The sequence below is a fragment of the Gossypium raimondii genome, chromosome 4 (genome assembly GCF_025698545.1).
Source record: "Gossypium raimondii isolate GPD5lz chromosome 4, ASM2569854v1, whole genome shotgun sequence".
NCBI lineage: Eukaryota > Viridiplantae > Streptophyta > Magnoliopsida > Malvales > Malvaceae > Gossypium > Gossypium raimondii.
This window is the reverse complement of record NC_068568.1, coordinates 49,109,700-49,129,893: the sequence shown is the minus strand read 5'-3', so window position 1 is coordinate 49,129,893 and position 20,194 is coordinate 49,109,700. Positions and strand designations below refer to the sequence as shown.

At 32.2% G+C, this 20,194-nt stretch overlaps 2 protein-coding genes across 2 annotated transcripts; both read left to right on the top strand.

Annotated features, from left to right (window-relative positions):
• Positions 1–3,570: 3,570 nt before the first annotated feature.
• On the top strand, positions 3,571–5,628 carry LOC105780915 (uncharacterized). The gene is made up of 4 exons (XM_052629932.1): positions 3,571–3,788; positions 4,151–4,226; positions 5,033–5,109; positions 5,263–5,628. The coding sequence occupies exons 1-4, from the start codon at positions 3,775–3,777 to the stop codon at positions 5,537–5,539; spliced, it is 444 nt and encodes a 147-aa protein (XP_052485892.1). The 5' UTR covers positions 3,571–3,774; the 3' UTR covers positions 5,540–5,628.
• A 6,820-nt stretch (positions 5,629–12,448) lies between these two features.
• Positions 12,449–13,729, top strand: LOC105780920 (probable WRKY transcription factor 70). The gene is made up of 3 exons (XM_012605457.2): positions 12,449–12,861; positions 12,947–13,048; positions 13,139–13,729. The coding sequence occupies exons 1-3, from the start codon at positions 12,515–12,517 to the stop codon at positions 13,596–13,598; spliced, it is 909 nt and encodes a 302-aa protein (XP_012460911.1). The 5' UTR covers positions 12,449–12,514; the 3' UTR covers positions 13,599–13,729.
• The last annotated feature ends 6,465 nt before the right edge of the window (positions 13,730–20,194 follow it).

Here is a 20,194-nt window from a genome sequence, read left to right as displayed (position 1 = left end):
TTGGACGAACGGATCGCCTAAGACCGCACGGATTGCGAGACGAAAGGTCTAGCCCCGTGACAAGTGGTATCCGAGCCAAGTTTTGAACCAAGTGACATTCGAGTTGGTTCGAAGGCACCGTTGGGATGTCGAAAGAAGTCGTTGGTCAGAGTGAACCAATAGAGACCCGTGGGAGGGCCAGAAAAGCTAGTCGCTCGAGGAAAATGCTGACAGCTTTGGAAAATCGAATGGTCAATCTCGAGGAATCCGTAGGGAACGTGAAAGAGACGCTGGAATTGGTCGAAGGACGCACAGATGGGTTTGACTCGATGGAGGAGCAACTCAGAGATTTTGTGTTGGATTCTCTCGGTGTCAATGCAGAAAAGATGAATAAATTAGTAGAGTCCACTGAGGAAAAGCTGGCAGAGAGGGATGAAGCTCTCGAGGATATGGTGCTAGCTATGCAGAAAGAAATGGAGGAGCTCAAGGGGGAGCTCACAATCTACAAAGCCGCTTTGAGTAATGGGATATTGTCTTCAAGGCCGAAACAACATGAAATGGATGTTCCCAAACCGGAGAAGTTTAAGGGTGCACGATCCGCGAGGGATGTGGATAACTTCTTGTAGGAAATGGAGCAATACTTCCGAGCGATGGGCATCGAGGATGATGCCATTAAGGTAAACACTGCTTCAATCTATTTTACTGATGTAGCTCTCTTATGGTGGCGACGTAGGTCCACGGATGAGAGACGTGGAGGAACGACCATTGGGACTTGGGAGGAGTTCCAAGGAGAATTAAAGAAGCAGTTTTACCCTCAGTTTGCCGAGAATGAGGCTCGAGCAAAGTTGCGTCGTCTCACGCAACAAGGCACTATTCGGGAGTATGTTCAGGCATTTAGTGAGTTGATGCTTCAAATCTCCGACTTGAGTGAGAAAGAAGCGTTCTATTGGTTCGAGGATGGGTTAAAGCCGTGGGCAAAACAAGAGTTGCGAAGGTAAGGAATCACTAAACTTACTGTAGCCATGGCAGAAGCAGAGTCCTTTGTTGAGCTTGGTCCTGGGGGAGACGAGCTCGAGGCATCGAAGCCCAATAGAAAGGGCAATGGTGAGGGAAACCATGAAGAAGATGAAGAGGGACATAGCGATAATGGCAACAGTACTGATAGCACAAGTGGCAATGGGAAACCACGAGATGTGAATCGGGGATTCGACAACCCAAGGGACAAGAGGAAGAAGATAAAATGCTTCCTTTGTCAAAGACCACACATGGCGAGAAAATGTCCGAATAAAGTGATGGTTTCGACAAAGAAAGATGAGCCGAAAGAAGAGGCGAAGCCTACTGAGGGAAAGACATCGAAAGTCAATTCGATGTTGCTCATTCCTGAGAAAAGGAATGGTGCAATTGGGTTGATGTTTGTGGACATCAACATTGCGGTCAGAAGCGGAGTGCTCTTATTGATACGGGAGCATCGGACTTGTTCATATCGGAAAAGGCTGCAAAGAAGCTTGGTCTGGTGATTAGAAAATTGAATAAGAAGATCAATGTAGCAACTTCTGAGAAAGCCCCAACTGTGGGAGTAGTTCGTGATGTGGAACTACAAATCGGCGAATGGAAGAGCAAGGAAGAATTCGAGGTAATCCGATTAGATGATTACGATTTTGTGCTTGGCTTAAACTTCCTTGTCAAGATTCAAGCAACTCTGCAACCATGGGCCGATCAAATCCATATTGTTACCGGTCCGTCAACAAAAAGTGTTGTGCCGGTGCATCGGGATGTGAAGGTTGGGACTAAGGTGTTATCGTCAATCCAACTAGTTGAAGATGTTTCGTATGGGAGAAACATTAAATCGGCAAAACGGAATGCTACGAAAGCCCATTCGAAAGTGTTAGTGGCGCAAGGGACCAATATGAAGCCTGCGGGACCGACTGGTGAGCCGACACCTTTGGGAAAGGTGGGTTTGCATCAAGCTTCAAGGGGAAAGGAGCGATGCAAGGACAGTCGAGACGAGTAAATGCTACGAGTAAGGTATATTGCAAACACTCTGATAGCGTTTTGAATTTTGACTTGTTGGCTTGGCAAAGTCGTAGGGGCCCTTTCAAAGTTCATAAGCAAGGAGGCCAAGGAACTGTGGGTGGTACGAAGCCGAGATGTGTGAATCCAGGGGATTCCAGTGGAAATGAGTCAAAATTAGGGCAAGTTAAAGCGGAGACTTCTTGCCAACAGAATGTACCAACGAGTGCAACGGTTCAAGATAAGAGGCGATGGAAGCCAAGGCATAAGTTCCGAAGGAAGGGACAACCCGATCACAAGACAAGTCGGGAAAAAGTCGACGCAACGAGAAAAGGTGAATCAAGTCAGTGTCATCCAGAAGTCACAACGAGGGCGTTGCGAGAATGGGTGGGGGAGAATGTCACGGGCCAAAGTGCAAAGCCTGTGACTATGGCACAAGAAGCGCCCCATGGAGGTCTATCAATTAGATGGGGAACATTTAGCCCACAAGAACTGGCCCGATTCAGAGAGCTACTGAAGAAGCCTATCAGATTGAAGCCTGGTTGGCCCAATGATGAAGACATTGCAACTTAGGCAATTTTGGTAACTAATCTTAGAAGATAGAAGAGAATCATATCTTGTAAAGATTAGATTAGATTTGATATGGCAAATCTTGTAAATCCCTAAAATCAAGGGATATAGTTAATCTCGTCCGTCGATGTACATGTATCTTGACCGTCGGATCTGGGGGAGCTCAACTATAAATAGAGAGCCTCCCCCTTATTTGTAATCATCCATTGTAACTTGAATTCTTAAGAGTAATAGAATTCTTGAACATTTACTCAAATACTTTGTGTACATTCTTTCTTTGGCTTTCTGTTGTTCTCTTGTGGCTTCTTTTGGCACAATCGCTTCCGCTATACAAATTGGTGCCTTGGAGGAGTTCTAAAAGAATCCTCACTTTTGGGAGTTAAGGCTGACTTGGGCGAGTTTGGATGAACGGATCACCTAAGGCCGCACGGATTGCGAGACGAAAAGTCCAGCCCCGTGACACTTGCAGCATGTTTGGTTGGGGGGAATAGGAATGCATTCCCCCCAATTCGGTGGGCCCACCACCAAACCAACGTTTGGTTGGCTGTAAAAGGATTACAGCCTAATTCCATTCAGGCCTTATTACAGCTAAAGGCTGTAATAGCCATTCATTGCTCACATACCTGAATAGTTATTCCGTTCGGCTCTCTTTTTCCCATTTTCCAATTTTTGCCCTCCTTCATCTTCTCCTTCATCTGCTGTCAAACTCTCTACACAATTTCTGCCCTCAAACTCTCTTGCCATATTTCAGATATTCTCTTTCATCTTCTCCCACAGTTCTGTAACTTTCTCTCTTTCTGTTCCCATATTTCAGGTAATGGCGTTTTTTCCTTATTTGATTTTTCCTTCTTTTTAACGTTTTTCCTCAGTACTTTTTGATCATGTTCTTCTTCTTTTTTTAATTGATTGTTTGCTTAATGAGCATTTCTATTCCCTCTCCTCTCCGCCGAATGCTGATTTGTTGTTGGGGAATTTCGATTGACTAGTTAGTTGAGGTAAGTCAATATATGGCTGCATCTCCACTTCTTGAACGCTGGATAAGATGTGCTTGAGTGTATAAAGAGTTGGTTTTTTTCCCACTTCATACGGTTTCAGGTTTCTGAAGAATATAAGTTAGTCCCAGACACGCTTTACCTCACCGTGAGCCTCATTGATCATTTTCTTTCTCACAATTTTATAGAAAAACAAAGGCTCCAGCTACTTGGCGTTGCTTGCATGCTAATTGCCTCGTAAGTTCTTTAGTTTGCTTCTGCTCCTAGTACATAATGGAATAAGTTTCACAAAAATTCAAATATCATTAGCATAATTCTTATCAGCAAAGAACTACGTTTTATAAATCTGTTCTGACGATAGTAACTGTTGGTCATGATGATGTCAACAACATTAATGAATCTTGGATATGCATGCGTAAGAAATGGAGATTTTCTTTTTCTCTTTGGATCTCTGGTAGGTTGAAAAGTTACATATCTGTTGAGGTTCATACATGCACCCAACACTTGAATGAGTTTGCTAACATTTGCATCATTGGTTATTATTATCTCTCGGAGTCTTTCTTTAGGGATTCTGACTGCTTTTCTTTTATGGTTTGAAGAAAGTATGAAGAGATTTGTGCACCAAGAGTGGAAGAATTTTGCTTCATCACTGATAATATCTACACAAGAGAAGAGGTATGATCTTCTTTAGTTGCTTAATCTTGCAAATAGTAGTCATTGACTTGTGCTTTGCCATCATTTTCTGCTTCTTAAACCATATGCTTAATGTAAAGAGCTTTAGTCATTATGCTGCACATTAACAAATAGTTAACACATTCATTTTAGTCGATGCTGGAAAATTCTCATCTTGGTATTCTGAGCGCATCTCAACAGTTTTGTAACTTTAAGGCACTCTTTGATCCAAATAGAAGGTAACATGATGGATCTGAGTTTGCCAAAAGGACATTGTATTTTGTGGAAGGACATAATTAAATAACAATTACTCTGGCATTAAAATCTTACTGCAAAACTAAACAACTTGCAGAGGATTTTTTGTTTGTTAGGAAACCACAAGTATTCCCAAAAGAACTTGCCTTGTGGAAAAGCTAACCACTTGTGAGGTCTATTCCTCATGTAAGTCTAACTCTATAAGGCCTCCTTGTAAATTATGCCTAACTCTCAACACATTTCTTAGTCTCAATAACACTTTTATTCATTCATGTAATTAAAAATAAAAGCCGCTCTGGTCTATGGTTTAGATTGAGACATTTTACGAGGAATTCCTTAAAATTCTAAAAACGGTTCCTTACATGCTGTCTATTTGTTACATTCTATGTTGCTTGAACTCTTCATATTTCTTAAAGCATTTGTGTCCGACATCTCATTCAGACATGAATATGGGAATATATATTACCCTCCATATATATGAAATACCTCTGCCGAAAATATATCCACATCCGAGTAACATGGCTGCAAGGTTCCTGATTCTAATTGCATGATAGGTGCTGAAAATGGAGAGCAAAGTTCTAAACTTCTTGTATTTTCAGTTGTCAGTTCCAACCACAAAAACATTTCTCAGGTAACTAACACCATCTTTGATATTGTGTTTTCTATGCTTGCATATTGTTTTCATGCTGAAACTATGAACTCAACTGGTTGTGATGATGCCATCATTATTGGTAGCTTTATATTTTTGATCTTGCTGATCGGACAATACTTTGGATCCTTACAGGCGGCAAGCACAGGAATCGGAAATATTAACCATTGATGTGAAGCCAGGGTGGAAGAAAGGAACAAAAATTACTTTCCCAGATAAAGGAAATGAGCAGCCAAATCAGCTTCCAGCAGACCTTGTATTTGTAATTGATGAGAAACCCTATGATCTTTACAAAAGAGATGGAAATGATCTTATTGTCAACAAAAGGGTGTCACTAGCAGAAGCACTAGGGGGCACTACGATAAATCTAACTACTCTTGATGGCGGTGGTGGTGATGACACCATTTTCTAATTAACTTTAGGTATCCTATCGTACAATTTTTGTAAAGATGAGCTAGATGTATGAAAAGAACCATATATACATGGTGGGCAGTTGAAACCTCATCCAGTCAATGCTGTTGTATGTGAACTTAATTGGCTTTTGCAATGAAGAAAACCATGAATGTATGGTAGTGTTGGATCTCAAAGTTAAAATGCTTTGACATGAAGCTAATCTAGTGTTGTAAAATTTTATAACATATGGATTATGACATATAAACTAATAAAATTATTTAACTTTTTGTTAATATATGAATATTATGTTTGGATGTTAAATATAATTCTCAAGTTATTTATTACTTCTAATATTTTATTTTTTATTGTAGAATAATTAAATTATTAATGATATTTTAGCACATTGAATATGTATTGTAGTTTAAAAATAATAAAGTAGATTATATACTATTTTATAGTATTATATATTATGATTTTAGTAAATTCATATAATAATAATTTTATTAAGAATTTTATTAAATTATATATTATTTTATTAAATTATATTTAATAATTATTATGTTTAAATATGGTTAAATTATTTATTATTTTATTAAATTATTTTTAATAATAATCTTATTAAAATTTAATAACACTAATAATAATCATTTACTTAAAAAATTTCTATTAAGGGTATTCTAGTCATTTTAGTTTTTTCCTTATGCTATTACAATATCATTTCATTCAACCAAACACAAGAATACTATTACAGCTCTATTACATTCCATTCAACCAAATAATTAAATTACTGATTATAGCTCTATTCCATTACAGCTCTATTCAATTACACTCCTATTCCATTACAATGAAACAAACTTACTTTGTTTGCCCACAAAAATCATCTCCCAGCATAGACCTTCAAAGCCATAACACACCAAAATAGACTCCTACCACTAATATCCCTACCATGTGGCTTTACTGCTGCTTTCCAAAACATTCGCCAGCTGAAACAATACTTTGAAGGGTGTGATCTTTAAGATGGAGAACAGTCATAAAACTTAAAGCTTTCTCCTACTGAACACCTCTTCTCGACCCCTGCTGAACTTCCCAAATCTAGTTTCATAGTTATTGCAAACATCAACTACTACCTATATACAGCAAGGAGGACAGTTAAAACATCCTCCTTCCAAGGTAGGGGATGTTCAACATTTTTATGGGGATTAAAATTTTGCCATTTCATCCATACTAATCCTTACAAGTTTTGAATGTATGGTGAATAGCCAAGTTTCAACTCAAAGAACGCCTTGACCTGCTAATTGCCTTAACAGTTTGCAGGTAAGAAGATAACACCACAAAACTTTAGTGTCATCAAATCTTAATAAGCTTGGAACAATTAACATCCAGAAGTAAAATAATGAAGCACAGAACAATCCTAGAAAAAGCAAAACAGAACATGAGAGTGGAGTGACCATAAAGATACAACACACAACCATCCTATTCCTTTGGCCTACATCAGGGATTCCAAAGCAAATTATCTGTTTCTTCAACTTGACTCGTAGGGTGTCCCATTGAGAGATGCATTTTGAGGTGCAGTGAGATGACTGTCCAGCGATTCCATAAGCCTTAACCCCTTGAGATGTTCATCAACTCTTATCCTCAGAGACACCACAAGAATCAAACATAAATGGGTTGAGAAGAAGAATAAGAAGATGATGATAACATCCTCAGGGTTGCGTTGGGAAGCAGCAAGAGCAAAAAGGAGATCATCTTATTCTACAATCTACACTTTATGGGCCTAGGCCTCCTAATTATGGTTTTCCATTGAAATTTTTAGAAAATTTTAATTAACCCCTTAAATTTTAAAAATTCTCATTTTAAACTCTTAAATTTTTTTTTTTAAATTTTACTAAACTTCAAAAACTTAATTCTCTATAACTTCGAAAGAACTCGAAAAGAAAGCGAACTTTGAAATTTTAAGAGGAGAAGTTCACTTTCTTTTCGAATTTTTCCGAAGTTGCAAAGAATTCTCTTAAATGTTATATTCTCTCAAATTATCGTAATTCCATACTTGGCCAAAATTACACGAAAATTAAAAAAGTTACCACTAAAGTTTTACCTTTATTAAAATGTCCCCCAAATACTAACTTCCTGGATTTGGATTTTGGCCTAAAAAAGGGGACAAGTTTCAAAATTATGCATAAACTTTGATTCAATGCTCAATTATATACATGAACTTTGATCGTGGCTCAAATATATGCATGAAACTTTTATTTTGATTCAATTATATACATTTAAAGAAATAAATACATCAGATTATTTTTATATTGAATAAATATAATCATTTTTGTATACAATAAACATAAAATAATGCCATATCAATAATATTTTTAGTTTATGAGAATTTTATATAATTTTCTATTTTTTTTCGAAATTTTTCTGAATTTTTTCTATTCTTTTAATTTTCGATATTTTGAATTTATTCTCCAAAAAATAGAAATTGAGTGACGTGCTCTACTGAGAGCACACTACGCCATCTTTTTAATGCTATTAACGATGGGGATAAAGTGACGCACGGTTGAAAATTTTAAGTACCAAATTGATATAAAAATATTCTTTAAATATCAAAATAGTAATTGAGTGCAACTTTGAGAGGTAAATGATGTATTAACCCAAATCGAAAGCATTTAAAAGATAAAAGTTACTAAAAATAATTTAAATTGAAATTTTTTAAAAATAAAATTTCAAAAGCGACGGTTTCTTACAGAGGAAAATTTTATAGGACCCGAAATTGATTCGACAAAAGTTAAAAGCCTTTGTCATTGGTGCGAGATGTCAAATCAAATGCATGACTTCATTTCAAAGATTAATATATTGGATCGGCCTGTCATGAGAATATTCTTGGATTATTATGCGAAAGTCACAATAATTTTTAGAGCAATACTGGTGTATGTGATTGATCCTTAGATTTGAGGTCACTATAATTTCTAACATCAAGAGTCATATATTTTGATGCGATCAAATATCTTCTATAACTAGATGTGCTATAAAGGATATTGTTGGATATACCATAAGCTTGGTAGTGGGATGTGAGTGACCAGTAGAAGATTTTCCCCTCCTATATAATGGGAGCAATGTCTACGGCCCCTTGATAGAATTAGACTAAAAATGCATGGTCGTCTCAAATGAGTTGATATAAGATACCATAGTCACTTATATATCTTAGTTTATCTGGTATTCAGAAAAATAAAAAGATTAAACCATACAAGTGTGATTGTTTCATGACTTGTGGTTAATCTTGATATTACGAACAAATGGATAGACTACATATTAATATTATTACGGGAAAATCATGTCGGACCACAACTTCTTGCAACTTGGGTAGTAGTGATATCAGGGGTGTATCTAGGGGGGTTGGCATGGGCCCTAGTCCCCCTAAAATGAATTTCTTTCATTTAGACCCTTTAAAATTTTTAAAATTTTAAACTAGTAAAGCTAAAATTACACTTTAGTCCCCCTAAAAAATTTTCTAGTTTTGCCCCTGAGTGATGCATCGCTAGAAACCACTCATTATTTGTAATATTAGAATTATTTTAATATTACTACCAATGATGCAAGATCCTACAAAGTTGCACCATATGGTCAAGCGATTGGAATCAAGAAAAAAAATGAAATTATGTTTAATTTGTCACATAAGTTAGGGTCCAATTAAATTTATGTTTCGAACTTTCTCTATCCCAGATCTATTATCTCGCACATGGATCTATGGTGTGAGACCGTTGTATTTTAAATTCCGTTGTGCCAAAGATGTTTCAATGACTCAACATATGGTTGGTAGGAAATAAATGTGAGAAAATAAATCGGAAAAAGATAATCATTTTCTATTTTAATGCACAAAAATTCCAATTAAAACAATAAATGCAACAATTTAATATTATACCACATTATCATCTGAAAAATAATATAATTTTTAAAAATTTCAAGTGATGACGTGGTACAATTTCAGAATACCACACCATCTAACATTTAAAATCATCAAGTTTAGAGACTAAAAAGGACCTAATTGTCAAGTTCAAGTATCAAAAGCAGACAAATATATATATACACATATATATAAATACTAAAAAAGAAACCTAAATATCAAATTTAGTACAAAATCAAATCTTAAATCTTAATCATTGAAAATGGAATAGAATATTGATTATTATACTGTTCAAGATTCTAGAAGCAAGGCAAGGAAAACTCAAGGAAGCCACATAATTAGTTAGCCATTGACTTCCTGTATTAATAATTTATTTAAATAAATAATAATTACTTTCAAATTGAAAAAAATATTAATTTAAGTAATTAATTATTTATTATATAAAGTAATTATCTACTTAATTTAATAATATTAAAAATTATTTGGTATATTGCCAATAGAATTATTAGAGGTTGACAAGTGTCCTATAAGGATATAGTAAAATATTAAAGGATAAACTACCAAAATAGTCACTATTTTATTTTTAAAAAATTAAAAAATTATGTATAGATTAAAATATGACTGTTGATAATATATTCTACTAATTGTTTAAAGTAAGTTTATGATAATTTATCAAAATTAATTATTTTAAATACATTTTATTTAAATTTGGAAAAATAGCTTATTTAAATTTATAAAATTTTATGGCCAAATTTTTTACAAGAATTTATATTAGATTTGTAATCTTGTTTGGTGGCAATTAGTATAATAATATTAAAAATAAATAAATGAACAAAATCATCTAAATATTTGATTTAAAAAATTAATATTTTTAATTTCAAGAATTTAATTTTTGCGATTAATTTAAAATTAAAATTCAATTGGTAAGATTTTTATTAATTTTTTGCCTATTTTAAATACGGGACATTTTAATATTTAAATATTCGATTTAAAAATTAAAGTTTAATTAATAATGTTATCGATTAAACTTTAATTTTTTAAATCAAACAAGTAGATGGATGAAATTTCTAAAATAAAAATCGAGTGGAGAGACTAAGGGTCTGTTTGATTGACGTAATTGATTTTCCGGAAAATCATTTCCAACTTTTCCAGCGTTTGATTGGCGGAAAACATTTTCCATTTGGAGAATGAACTCCAAAACAAGGGAAAATGGGTTACATTTTAGGGAAAATGTCTTACTCTTTCAATTTCCGTAAGACATTTTCCGTGCTCTCTCTCTATCGCCTCCTTCATTCCTTCCTTCATTTCCGTGAAAATTGCTTCATTTATCGATTTTCCAATAACTTGTTTTTTAATTATTCAATACTTGTTTTTTAACACAATTACAAATAATTTATTTGATATTAGTTTTTCAATTTATAACGATTAATATTGGAGCTTAATAATTGAGTATTATTATAAATAAATCATTGCAATATATGTAAAAACAATTTAAAATATAAAAATTTATTAATACATATTAATATATGCAAAAACAACTTTTCCGGAAAATATTTTCAAAAAATCTGCCAAATAGCAAAAAATATTTTACAGATTCAATCAAACACCGAAAATATTTTCCAAGAAATCATTTTACGAAAAGTAAAACATTTTCCGAAAATCATTTTACGGAAAATATTTTACTGGCAATCAAACAGACCCTAAATTCCATAAGTTAAAAAAGTATAGGGACATAGGGATAGTTAGACTAACTTCTACATTACTTATTTTAATATATAGTTTTAGATTTAATGTTGTGAATTTTAAACTAGATCTGATGTCTGTTTTACGGTTCATATTTGAGGTTTATAGTTATTCTTTCTAATAATGTCCTCTTCAAAATTTAAATCTCTCTCCTTAAGAATACAATATACCTTATCATTCAGGGGTGTAGCTAGGGGTTGGTAGGGGGTCCGACCCCTCTAAAATGATTTTTTTTTCATTTAAGCCCTTTAAAATTTTTAAAATTTTAAATTAATAACATAAAATTACACTTTAACCCCTTAAAATGATAAAATTTTGATTTAATCCTTTTAAAATGATAAAAATATAATTAAAATGATAAAATTATATTATTACTATCTAAAAATTACAACTTAATTTCAAACCCTAAAATTTTTTTTTTCTAACTTCCCTATTTATTGCACTTGACGAGGAATATTGACAATTGTATAGACTAACCCTCTTATTCAAGATTATCAGTGCATTTAGTCAAAAAAATTGGATTTGGTCTGTATCTAGAAGCATGGAAAGGAAAACTCTTGGAAGCCACACTAATTATCCCACTCACTCATTCACGTTTCAACTCTCTCTTGCGGCTGACCTTACTTTCTGTTCATTCACTTTGCCTTTTTCTTACTACTGTCTTTTCTAGATATAGTAACTTTGACAAAAATTAATCTGGATTTACTTAAAAAAAAATTTTCCTATTGCCATTTTGCTATTATATTATTATTATTTTATAGACATTTACTCGTTAATTTATAATTATTTTAATGTTATTTGAATATAAACTTCTTTTTTAAATGTGTTTTTAATTTATTAAAAAATATTTATTTTAATTTTTTAGACCGAATAAAACCCGAACTTAAAAAATGAGGTTAGAAATTTTGCCATCAGCCAACTCCCCTCGTGATCACGTATAGATGCCATTGTTTTCCTACTTTTAACATTAATTTGATGTAGGACCAATTTCAATTTCATACTCATTTAATATTCTTCGAAGGGCATGTTATCTAAGATGATCTTGGAATAAAATTTATTATTATAAACAAGAACATTGTTTTGAAGGAAAAAGTAGAGGTTTGTCAATTCCAGAAGAAACACAAGTTGCATCAGCCTTCCATCATCAACAAACGTCAGCTTGCTTTTGTCAGCACTCAGAGGAGTTCCTTCCTTTTCCTAATTCCCATTTCCTTACATTTTCCTTTGATTTGCTTCTAACCTTCCCCTTTTGCTCCTTTATCCTATATATATTTCACTAGGTGTAAGTACTAAGTAAAGCACTAAAAGAAAGAAGAGGTTTAGCCTTCTATTTGTTTTTTGCTTGTAATAGTTATGGGTACTCTTTCTCCTTGGCCTGAAACGCTGTCAAATAGCAAGAAAAGGGTTATACAACAACTGGTTCATGGGCAAGAGTGTGCTACTCAGCTTCAGATTCTTTTCCATAATCCCTCTGAAGAAGGTGGGCGTTTGTCAGCTGAGGAAGTACTTGTGCAGAACATCTTGACATCTTTCAATCACACACTTTCTGCTCTGAGTTGCATCGACTCTTCTGAGGTTTCTCAGAACCAGACAACTTGTAATGATGATTCCCCATGGTGTGAAGATCGGAGATCCGAGGGTTGTAGTGAGAGCAGCAAGAGACCTGGCTCTAAGGATAAGAGGGGCTGTTACAAGAGAAAGTATGATTTGTTCATTCTACATGTTTAACTGGATGTTCATACATGTATAAAATTTGTATTAATAATTGGATGTGACTGGTTCCAGGAGGGATGCTGAGGCATGGACAGTTGTTTCGGCTACAATGGAAGATGGTCAAGCCTGGAGAAAGTATGGGCAAAAGAAGATCCTCAATTCTATACACCCAAGGTAATTCATTCCTTTCATTCAAAAAATGTAGTGTTAGAGGAAATGTGAGTGAATTTCTTAATCATTTTGAGCTTGTTATGATAAGTACAGGAGTTACTTCAGGTGCACTCGCAAGTATGAACAAGGTTGTAGAGCCATGAAACAAGTCCAAAGAATGGAAGATGATCCCCAAATGTATGAGATCACTTATATTGGCACCCACACCTGTACGGATTCATTCAGGGCTCCCCAAATCATCCCAGACTCTGAATCTTGGGAATCTCAAATGGGATCCCATTCCCAAATCCCAACCAAGCATCATCATTTGAACCCAGCTGCATTTCCATCCGTAAAGCAGGAGGCCAAGGAAGCAGCAGCAAGTGATGTTACAGACATGGATTGCATGGTGTGGAAAGAGATAATGGGTGGTGGTGGTGGTTTTGAATACTCATCGGAGCATGGGATGGGGTGTGATTATGGGGATTGTCGAGCTTTCCAATATGAGTTTCTGAAGCCTGCAGAGATTGAACATGATTATCATTTTGATGAAAGTGAGTGTCTGATAGTGTAGCTTCTTGTCAACTCAAGGACTCTGCCCACCGCAATGTTTTCGTATTCCATTTTAAACAGTAGCTAGATTTTATACCCGGCTATGCCGGTGATTTCAAGAATTAATAATAAATAATGACATTCCATTAATAAGACTAGGTTTATTAATTAATTAATAATAATAATAAATTACACTCGAGGCCAGTAAGTTCGATGTCAGTAAGTTATTATTAACTTTATCAAGTTACAAAATAATTTTTAAACCAAGCAATGATTCTTAGTACTCATTGATGAGTAAAAGTACATACCTTAGATTCAAATTGATTTGACAGTCAATGTTGAAGGTTGGAGAAAAAAAACTGTTTGGATTTGAGTTCACAGATTCTTGATACTCAAAACAGTTTCATTTAAAAAAACATTGAAGCGTAAAAGAGAAGGAGAAATAGAGTTTTCGAGTGGTGCAGACTATGCAAACAGAGAAAGTCATATAGCAACAATTTTAACAGCCTAATGACTTAAATAAAAACTTTCGAATAATTCAGTAACCATTTTGTAACTTTTTGGAGTTGAGTGACTAAAACATAAACTTATTAATAGTTTAGTAATATTGGGTGTAATTTACCCAAATAAAAAACAATGTTTTCGAATTTTAAAGGTTTAATAGAACAAAAGGCTCTTGAAGAATTAAAAAAAAAAATTAAGTTCCTCCCAACTTTTTGTACCAAATTGAGCCTTAAACTAACAAAATTGACCAAAACACCCATTGACGGTTTAATAGCTAGTTTCTAATAAGATTGTTGACATGACTATTAACGGCTACTGAGTAAGGCAATGGATATTAACATGACAATCCACGTTAGCACTAAAGGCGATCATGGGCCGGGAGGCCCGGCCTGGCTCGACAGCCTGCCTGAAATATGGGAGGGTTTAGGTAAAAATATAGGCCCAAAATATGGGTTTGGGCAAAAAAATGAGGCCCGTTTAGAAAACGGGTTGGGCCTCGGGCACCACTTTTTTGGCCCGGCCTGGCCCGGCCCAAATATATAATAAATATATATTTTTATTTTTTTTAATTTTAAAATATTTTTAAAATACTTTTTTTTATTTTTAAAATAAATTTTTAGTGTTTATTAAAAAATAGGTTAGGCCTGGCTTGGGCTTAGGAATTTTCTTCTGGGCCGGGCCTGGACAAAATTTTAGGCCCATATTCTGGGCCCAAGCCTAGGATGTGGGCCGAAATTTTTTCTGGGCCCGGCCCGGCCCATGATCACCTCTAGTTAGCTCCAATTGCCAACATGACAGTGCCACATTAGCAAAAATTAAATTTCCAAAATTAAAATAAGAATTATTTTAAAAATTGGGAAAACCATACATATGGTCACTCAACTATGCCAGTGTTCCTTTTTTGGTCACCCAACTTTAAAATTTTTCAATTTAGGCATTAACATTTGAATTCATTCTTGTTTTGGTCACTAGTAGTTAAATTGATAACGAAAAGTTTTTTTCTAATTGATATAATAAAACATTTAGTCCTCAATACTTACATATTCTATCAATTTGATACTAATTCTAAATAATTTAATAAATGTAACCCTTCATCTTTACAAATTCTATCAATTTGATCCTCAAACTTCTTAACAAAAGCTTTTAGCTTTTAAAACAAAGGCATTCGAACTATCAATGATTTTATTTATGGTTGAAATTATTTTTTACAAATATTAAATTATTTATATAATTTTATTATATATTATATTTTTAAAATTTATATTTTCTATTATTTTTAATGGTATTTAGTTAATTTCTAACACTAACTTCTTAAAAATATAAACAAAAGGGTTATATATCGAATTGGATAATTTCAACCATAAATAAAACAATTAATAGATGTGGGATGCATTTGTTTTAAAACCCAAAAGCCTTTGTTAGGAAGTATGAGGATCAAATTGATAGAATTTGTAAATGTGAAGAGTTAAATTTATTAAATTATTTAGAATTAGCATCAAATTGATAGAATATGCAAGTATTGAGGACTAAATGTTTCATTATACCAATTAGAAAAAGGTTTTCTGTTATCAATTTAACTGTTGGTGACTAAAATATGAACGAATTCAAATGTTAGTACCTAAATTTTTAAAATTGAATGACCAAAACAGGAACGCGGACTTAGTTGGGTGACCATTTGTATAATTTTCAAATGTTATGCCAGAAATTTTTTAAAAGATTGATTTAATCAATTTTATAAGTATAAGGGTTCAATTAGGTGAAAAAAATTGAAAGAGGTTTTAATTGTTTTTTTTTTAAATTTTTCTAAAGCCTTTCATACTAATAAATTTAATCCAATTTAATTTGTTCCATTTTATTTCCGTTAATGTTATTATTTTTAACTCCTTAGGAGTTTGAGTTATTTTCCATTTTCTTTTATTATAAACTGTGGTTTGGGATTTAGTTTTATTTAATTTTAGATGCATCTCATTCAAGATAGTTTATAAAATTTATATTATTATTTGTTAAAATTTAATTTAATTGAATTGTTTTATTAAAAATATTTACGTTTTAATTCCATTGCTATCTTATATAAGTTAAACTAGGATATAAATTGTAAATCACCTGAATAAAATGTGTTTTAAAAGGAAAATTGATTTTGATAAGAACCGAGCCACTTCGAAAGTTAATGTAATCTCCCAAAATCGGGTCTACTGTCTAGGTCGGGTTGGGGAGGTTACAGTATCGATATCCCTGCCTGGTATCAATACCAATTTGAGCTTCGATATTTCAAAAAAATTGAACAAAAATCAAAAGTATCGATACATTTCATAAAGTATCGATACCTTATCCTTGTATTGATACTATTTTAAGGTTCGATGTTTTGGAAAATAAAGAAAAAATTGCCCGAGTATCGATACCTTCCCTAAGGTACCGATACCTCATAGCAAGTATTGATACATTCTCTATTGTATCGATACTATAGGCTTAAACGGTCACTAAATTTAGGAATTAAATGCCCAGAGTATCGATACCCCTTCAAATGTATCAATACATTTTATTACAAGAGTCCTTAATGCTCTGGTTTTTACACCTCCAACGGCTCAATTCATTTTCTCAACAACCTCAACGGTTGGAAATCAATGAGAGACCATAAATATCAGCTTCTAAAGCTTCTACAACAACATAAGAGATTACAAGAGATCAAGAGCTATCAAGAAACATCAAGAAATTCTTTACCAACCCTTTTTGCTTAAATTCATCATCTTTCTCTTGTAAATACTTGTGAGCATTCATTGTATTTTCTTAGCTCAAGTGTTTTTATTGGGTGTGTACTTCATTTGTAAACATTCTAATCTTATAAGGATTGTTTCTTTGTTTCCTTATTTGTTTGCTCTTTTGATAGAGTTTGTGTCTTAAGAGTTGGGTAGAAATTTTAAGGGAGTTGTAAAGTTAAACCTTGTCCTCAAAGGTTTATCAAATTAGTGAATTAGAGAAAATCATTAACGGTGAAAAGCTAAGGTAGTAGAGTAGGCAACTGGAATTGAACCACTCGAAAACCATTGTGTTCATTGTCTCATTTTCTTATCTTTGCTTCCACAAAATTTTTAAAGGTCAATTCACCCCCTCTTGGCTATTTCAGTTAATCGATTGAGCTAACACAGGCCGATAGTCGAACCAATTAGGCCATCGGTTCGCCAGTTCGACTGATCCGTCTAGTTCAATTAAATAAAATATTAAAAAATATTAAAATATTAAAAAAATCGATTCAATCGTCAATTTAATAGTTTTCTCTAAACCGATATCCTTGTAGATTTCGGTCTAATTGGTCCAACTAACTGATTCGGTCCAGTTCATCTTTTTTTTTTATGGTTTTTTTGTATTTTTTTTTATAATTTTGTATCAATTTTAATACTTTTTTTACTAGAATTTTAATACAGTTTTATAAAATTTTAAATATGTTTTATTAATTTTATAAAAATTATAATTTATTAGATTTATTATAATTTTATAAGTTAATATGAATTTTCATATTTTTAATATTTAATATTTTTATTTTTAATAATTTTTTGATTTTTCATAAATTTTATGATTTTTATAACATTTTAATCATTTTTATAGGAAAAGTATTAGATTAAACCAAAAGTTAATGTGTGCCACCATTTAATTCATCCATCAATTTATTTTAACGGTCAATGTGGTCAATGATGAAAACTATTAATAGAGGGCTTAATTGGGTGCGAATTTAATACATGGATTTAATTTTTCTTTCTTATATTTTCTTAAGAGCTTTTTAACATATGAGCGGTAAAAATATATTTATATAAAATTATCTTAAGGCCAAGTGAGGCTTTGATTGAAATGGTTAAGTTAAAATTTTAAGTATTATATGTTCTAAGTTCAAATCCTATTGCAGTATTATTTTTGGTTAAAATGTGTCTAAGTCATTGTACTTTTCAAAATTTGAGAATTTAGTCCCTATATTTGTAAATCTAGGAATTTAGTCCCTTTACTTTTTATATTTCAAAGTTCATGTTCAACTATTAACACTATTAATTTTTTCTTAAATTGATTGTTGTGACGTTTTAAAATTAAAAAAAATACTTATTTGGTAGCCATGTAATTAAAAAAAGTTGTAATTAACTTTGAATTTAACAAAAAAATTAACAATATTAGCAATTAGACCTAAATTTTAAAATTTGAAAAGCGAAGGATTAAATTACTGAAAATACCTCATGTTTTTGAAAAGTACAGGAACTATAAGCACATTTTAACCTATTATTTAATTAAAAATATGAAAAGACAAAAATACCCTCATATTAGAATTTAAAGATTGAACTTTTGATAATTTCACAACCGAGTTAGGACACGGTTGAGGATATTTAAATAATAGTATAGACTAGATTTATGGCATGATCACAATGTGAGTGAAAAAAAAATTTATGTTACAAACATATTTATTAAAAAGTTACATAAAAATTAATTTATGTTTTGGTTATAATAGTAAAGGCAATTGTTCATCGCGCTTGGTGTTTTGAGTTCAAATCATCTTATGATAAAATTTTTATTGATTTATTATATAAAAAGACACTTATAAAAATATAACTTAATGTTGACACCATTTTTTGATAAAACGGGGTCGACTTGGATTTTGAAAATGAAAACAAAAATGGGAGTCACCATCAATCCTTTTTGATGAGGTGTGATCGGGTCACCTTAGAAAATGGTTGTTTTTAATAAACGATTTGATTTTATCAAAACAACGATTTTGGTTTACGAAATTTAGAAAACGGGTTCGGGAGTCGGTTACGTACGAGGAAGGATTAGCACCCTCGTAACGCCCAAAATTGGTACCTAGTTAATTATTTAATGTCTTGGTGTCGAAAATTAAAAACTCGAAAAGAATTTAAAAATACGATCCCTCTTTATATTGCGTTATTTCAAAATTACTCGAATAAATTAAAATGAGAAATGCCTCCTTATCTCGAACTAATAAGATGTCACATCCAGTAAGTTAGGACACGAGAGTAAGCTTGCCTTTTATTTTTTTATTTAAACTTCATTTATTTCAATTTTAAAAGGATATTCAGTTATTTAAGTTCAACGCGAGAAAAATCGAAACCCAGTAAGTTAGGGCACGACTTCTCGAATTTCCAAATACGAAATATTGCCTTTATTTTTTTCTGAAAAATCCTCGTCTCGAGAAAACAACGTGTCATATCCAATGCGTTAGGATACAACGTATTGAATTCCCGATAATGAGCTTTTTATTTATGTTTTTTTATTAAAGAACATTCTCGATTACTTAGATTCAACGAAGAAAATTGGAACCCAACACGTTAGGGCTCAATCCTCTCGAAGATCCCAAGTATCGAGTATTGCCTTTATTTCCTAAATTTTCTTTTTTGACAAATCCGAGTAAAAATAGATGTAACGTAATTACAATGCTGATAATGTAAATAAAATAATACAAACTAGGGCTATAAAATAAAATAAATAAAAAGACAAACTAATATAGTACACCATAACAACAATAAAATTAAAGCATTCATTCCAAATAATGTGAATACAAATAAAGAAATAGACGAAGAAAATGAATAAGATTAGGTAAATGTAAAAGATACATAAATATGTATACGTTTAAAATTATTATATATAAAATGTAAATAAGCAAATGCATACATATATGTGTGTATATATATATATATATTATAAAAGGTGTACAAAAGTATGTTTTATATACATGTATTTATAAAATAAGCATGCATATATAGATATATATATATATATATAAATGTGCAAATATATGTATATAAAATTATAGAATATAAAAAATATATGTATGTATATATTCATGAAAATAAAATATGTATATATATAGATATAGATATGTATGTAAATATAAAAATATATATATATGAGTATGTATGCATATATATATAAGTTTTTAAAAATAATGTGTACACATATAACTAGATTTGAAATAAAATGGTATGAATGAATAAATAATTATAATAATAATGAGGTAAGTAATAACAATAAACAAAATAATAGTAATAATATTTAAAAATAATAATAGTAAAAATAATGATAATGTTAAAATTAATTAATTAATAGAAAAAATAATAAAACAAG

What these genes read in the sequence shown, in the direction of transcription:
- LOC105780915 (XM_052629932.1), top strand. An exon ending in ATATCTACACAAGAGAAGAG is followed by an intron (nt 4,227 to 5,032) that starts GTATGATCTTCT and finishes ATTGCATGATAG; the next exon opens with GTGCTGAAAATGGAGAGCAA. An exon ending in ACCACAAAAACATTTCTCAG is followed by an intron (nt 5,110 to 5,262) that starts GTAACTAACACC and finishes GGATCCTTACAG; the next exon opens with GCGGCAAGCACAGGAATCGG.
- LOC105780920 (XM_012605457.2), top strand. Translation starts at nt 12,515, where the DNA reads ATGGGTACTCTTTCTCCTTGGCCTGAAACGCTGTCAAATAGCAAGAAA. An exon ending in AGGGGCTGTTACAAGAGAAA is followed by an intron (nt 12,862 to 12,946) that starts GTATGATTTGTT and finishes GACTGGTTCCAG; the next exon opens with GAGGGATGCTGAGGCATGGA. An exon ending in CTCAATTCTATACACCCAAG is followed by an intron (nt 13,049 to 13,138) that starts GTAATTCATTCC and finishes TGATAAGTACAG; the next exon opens with GAGTTACTTCAGGTGCACTC.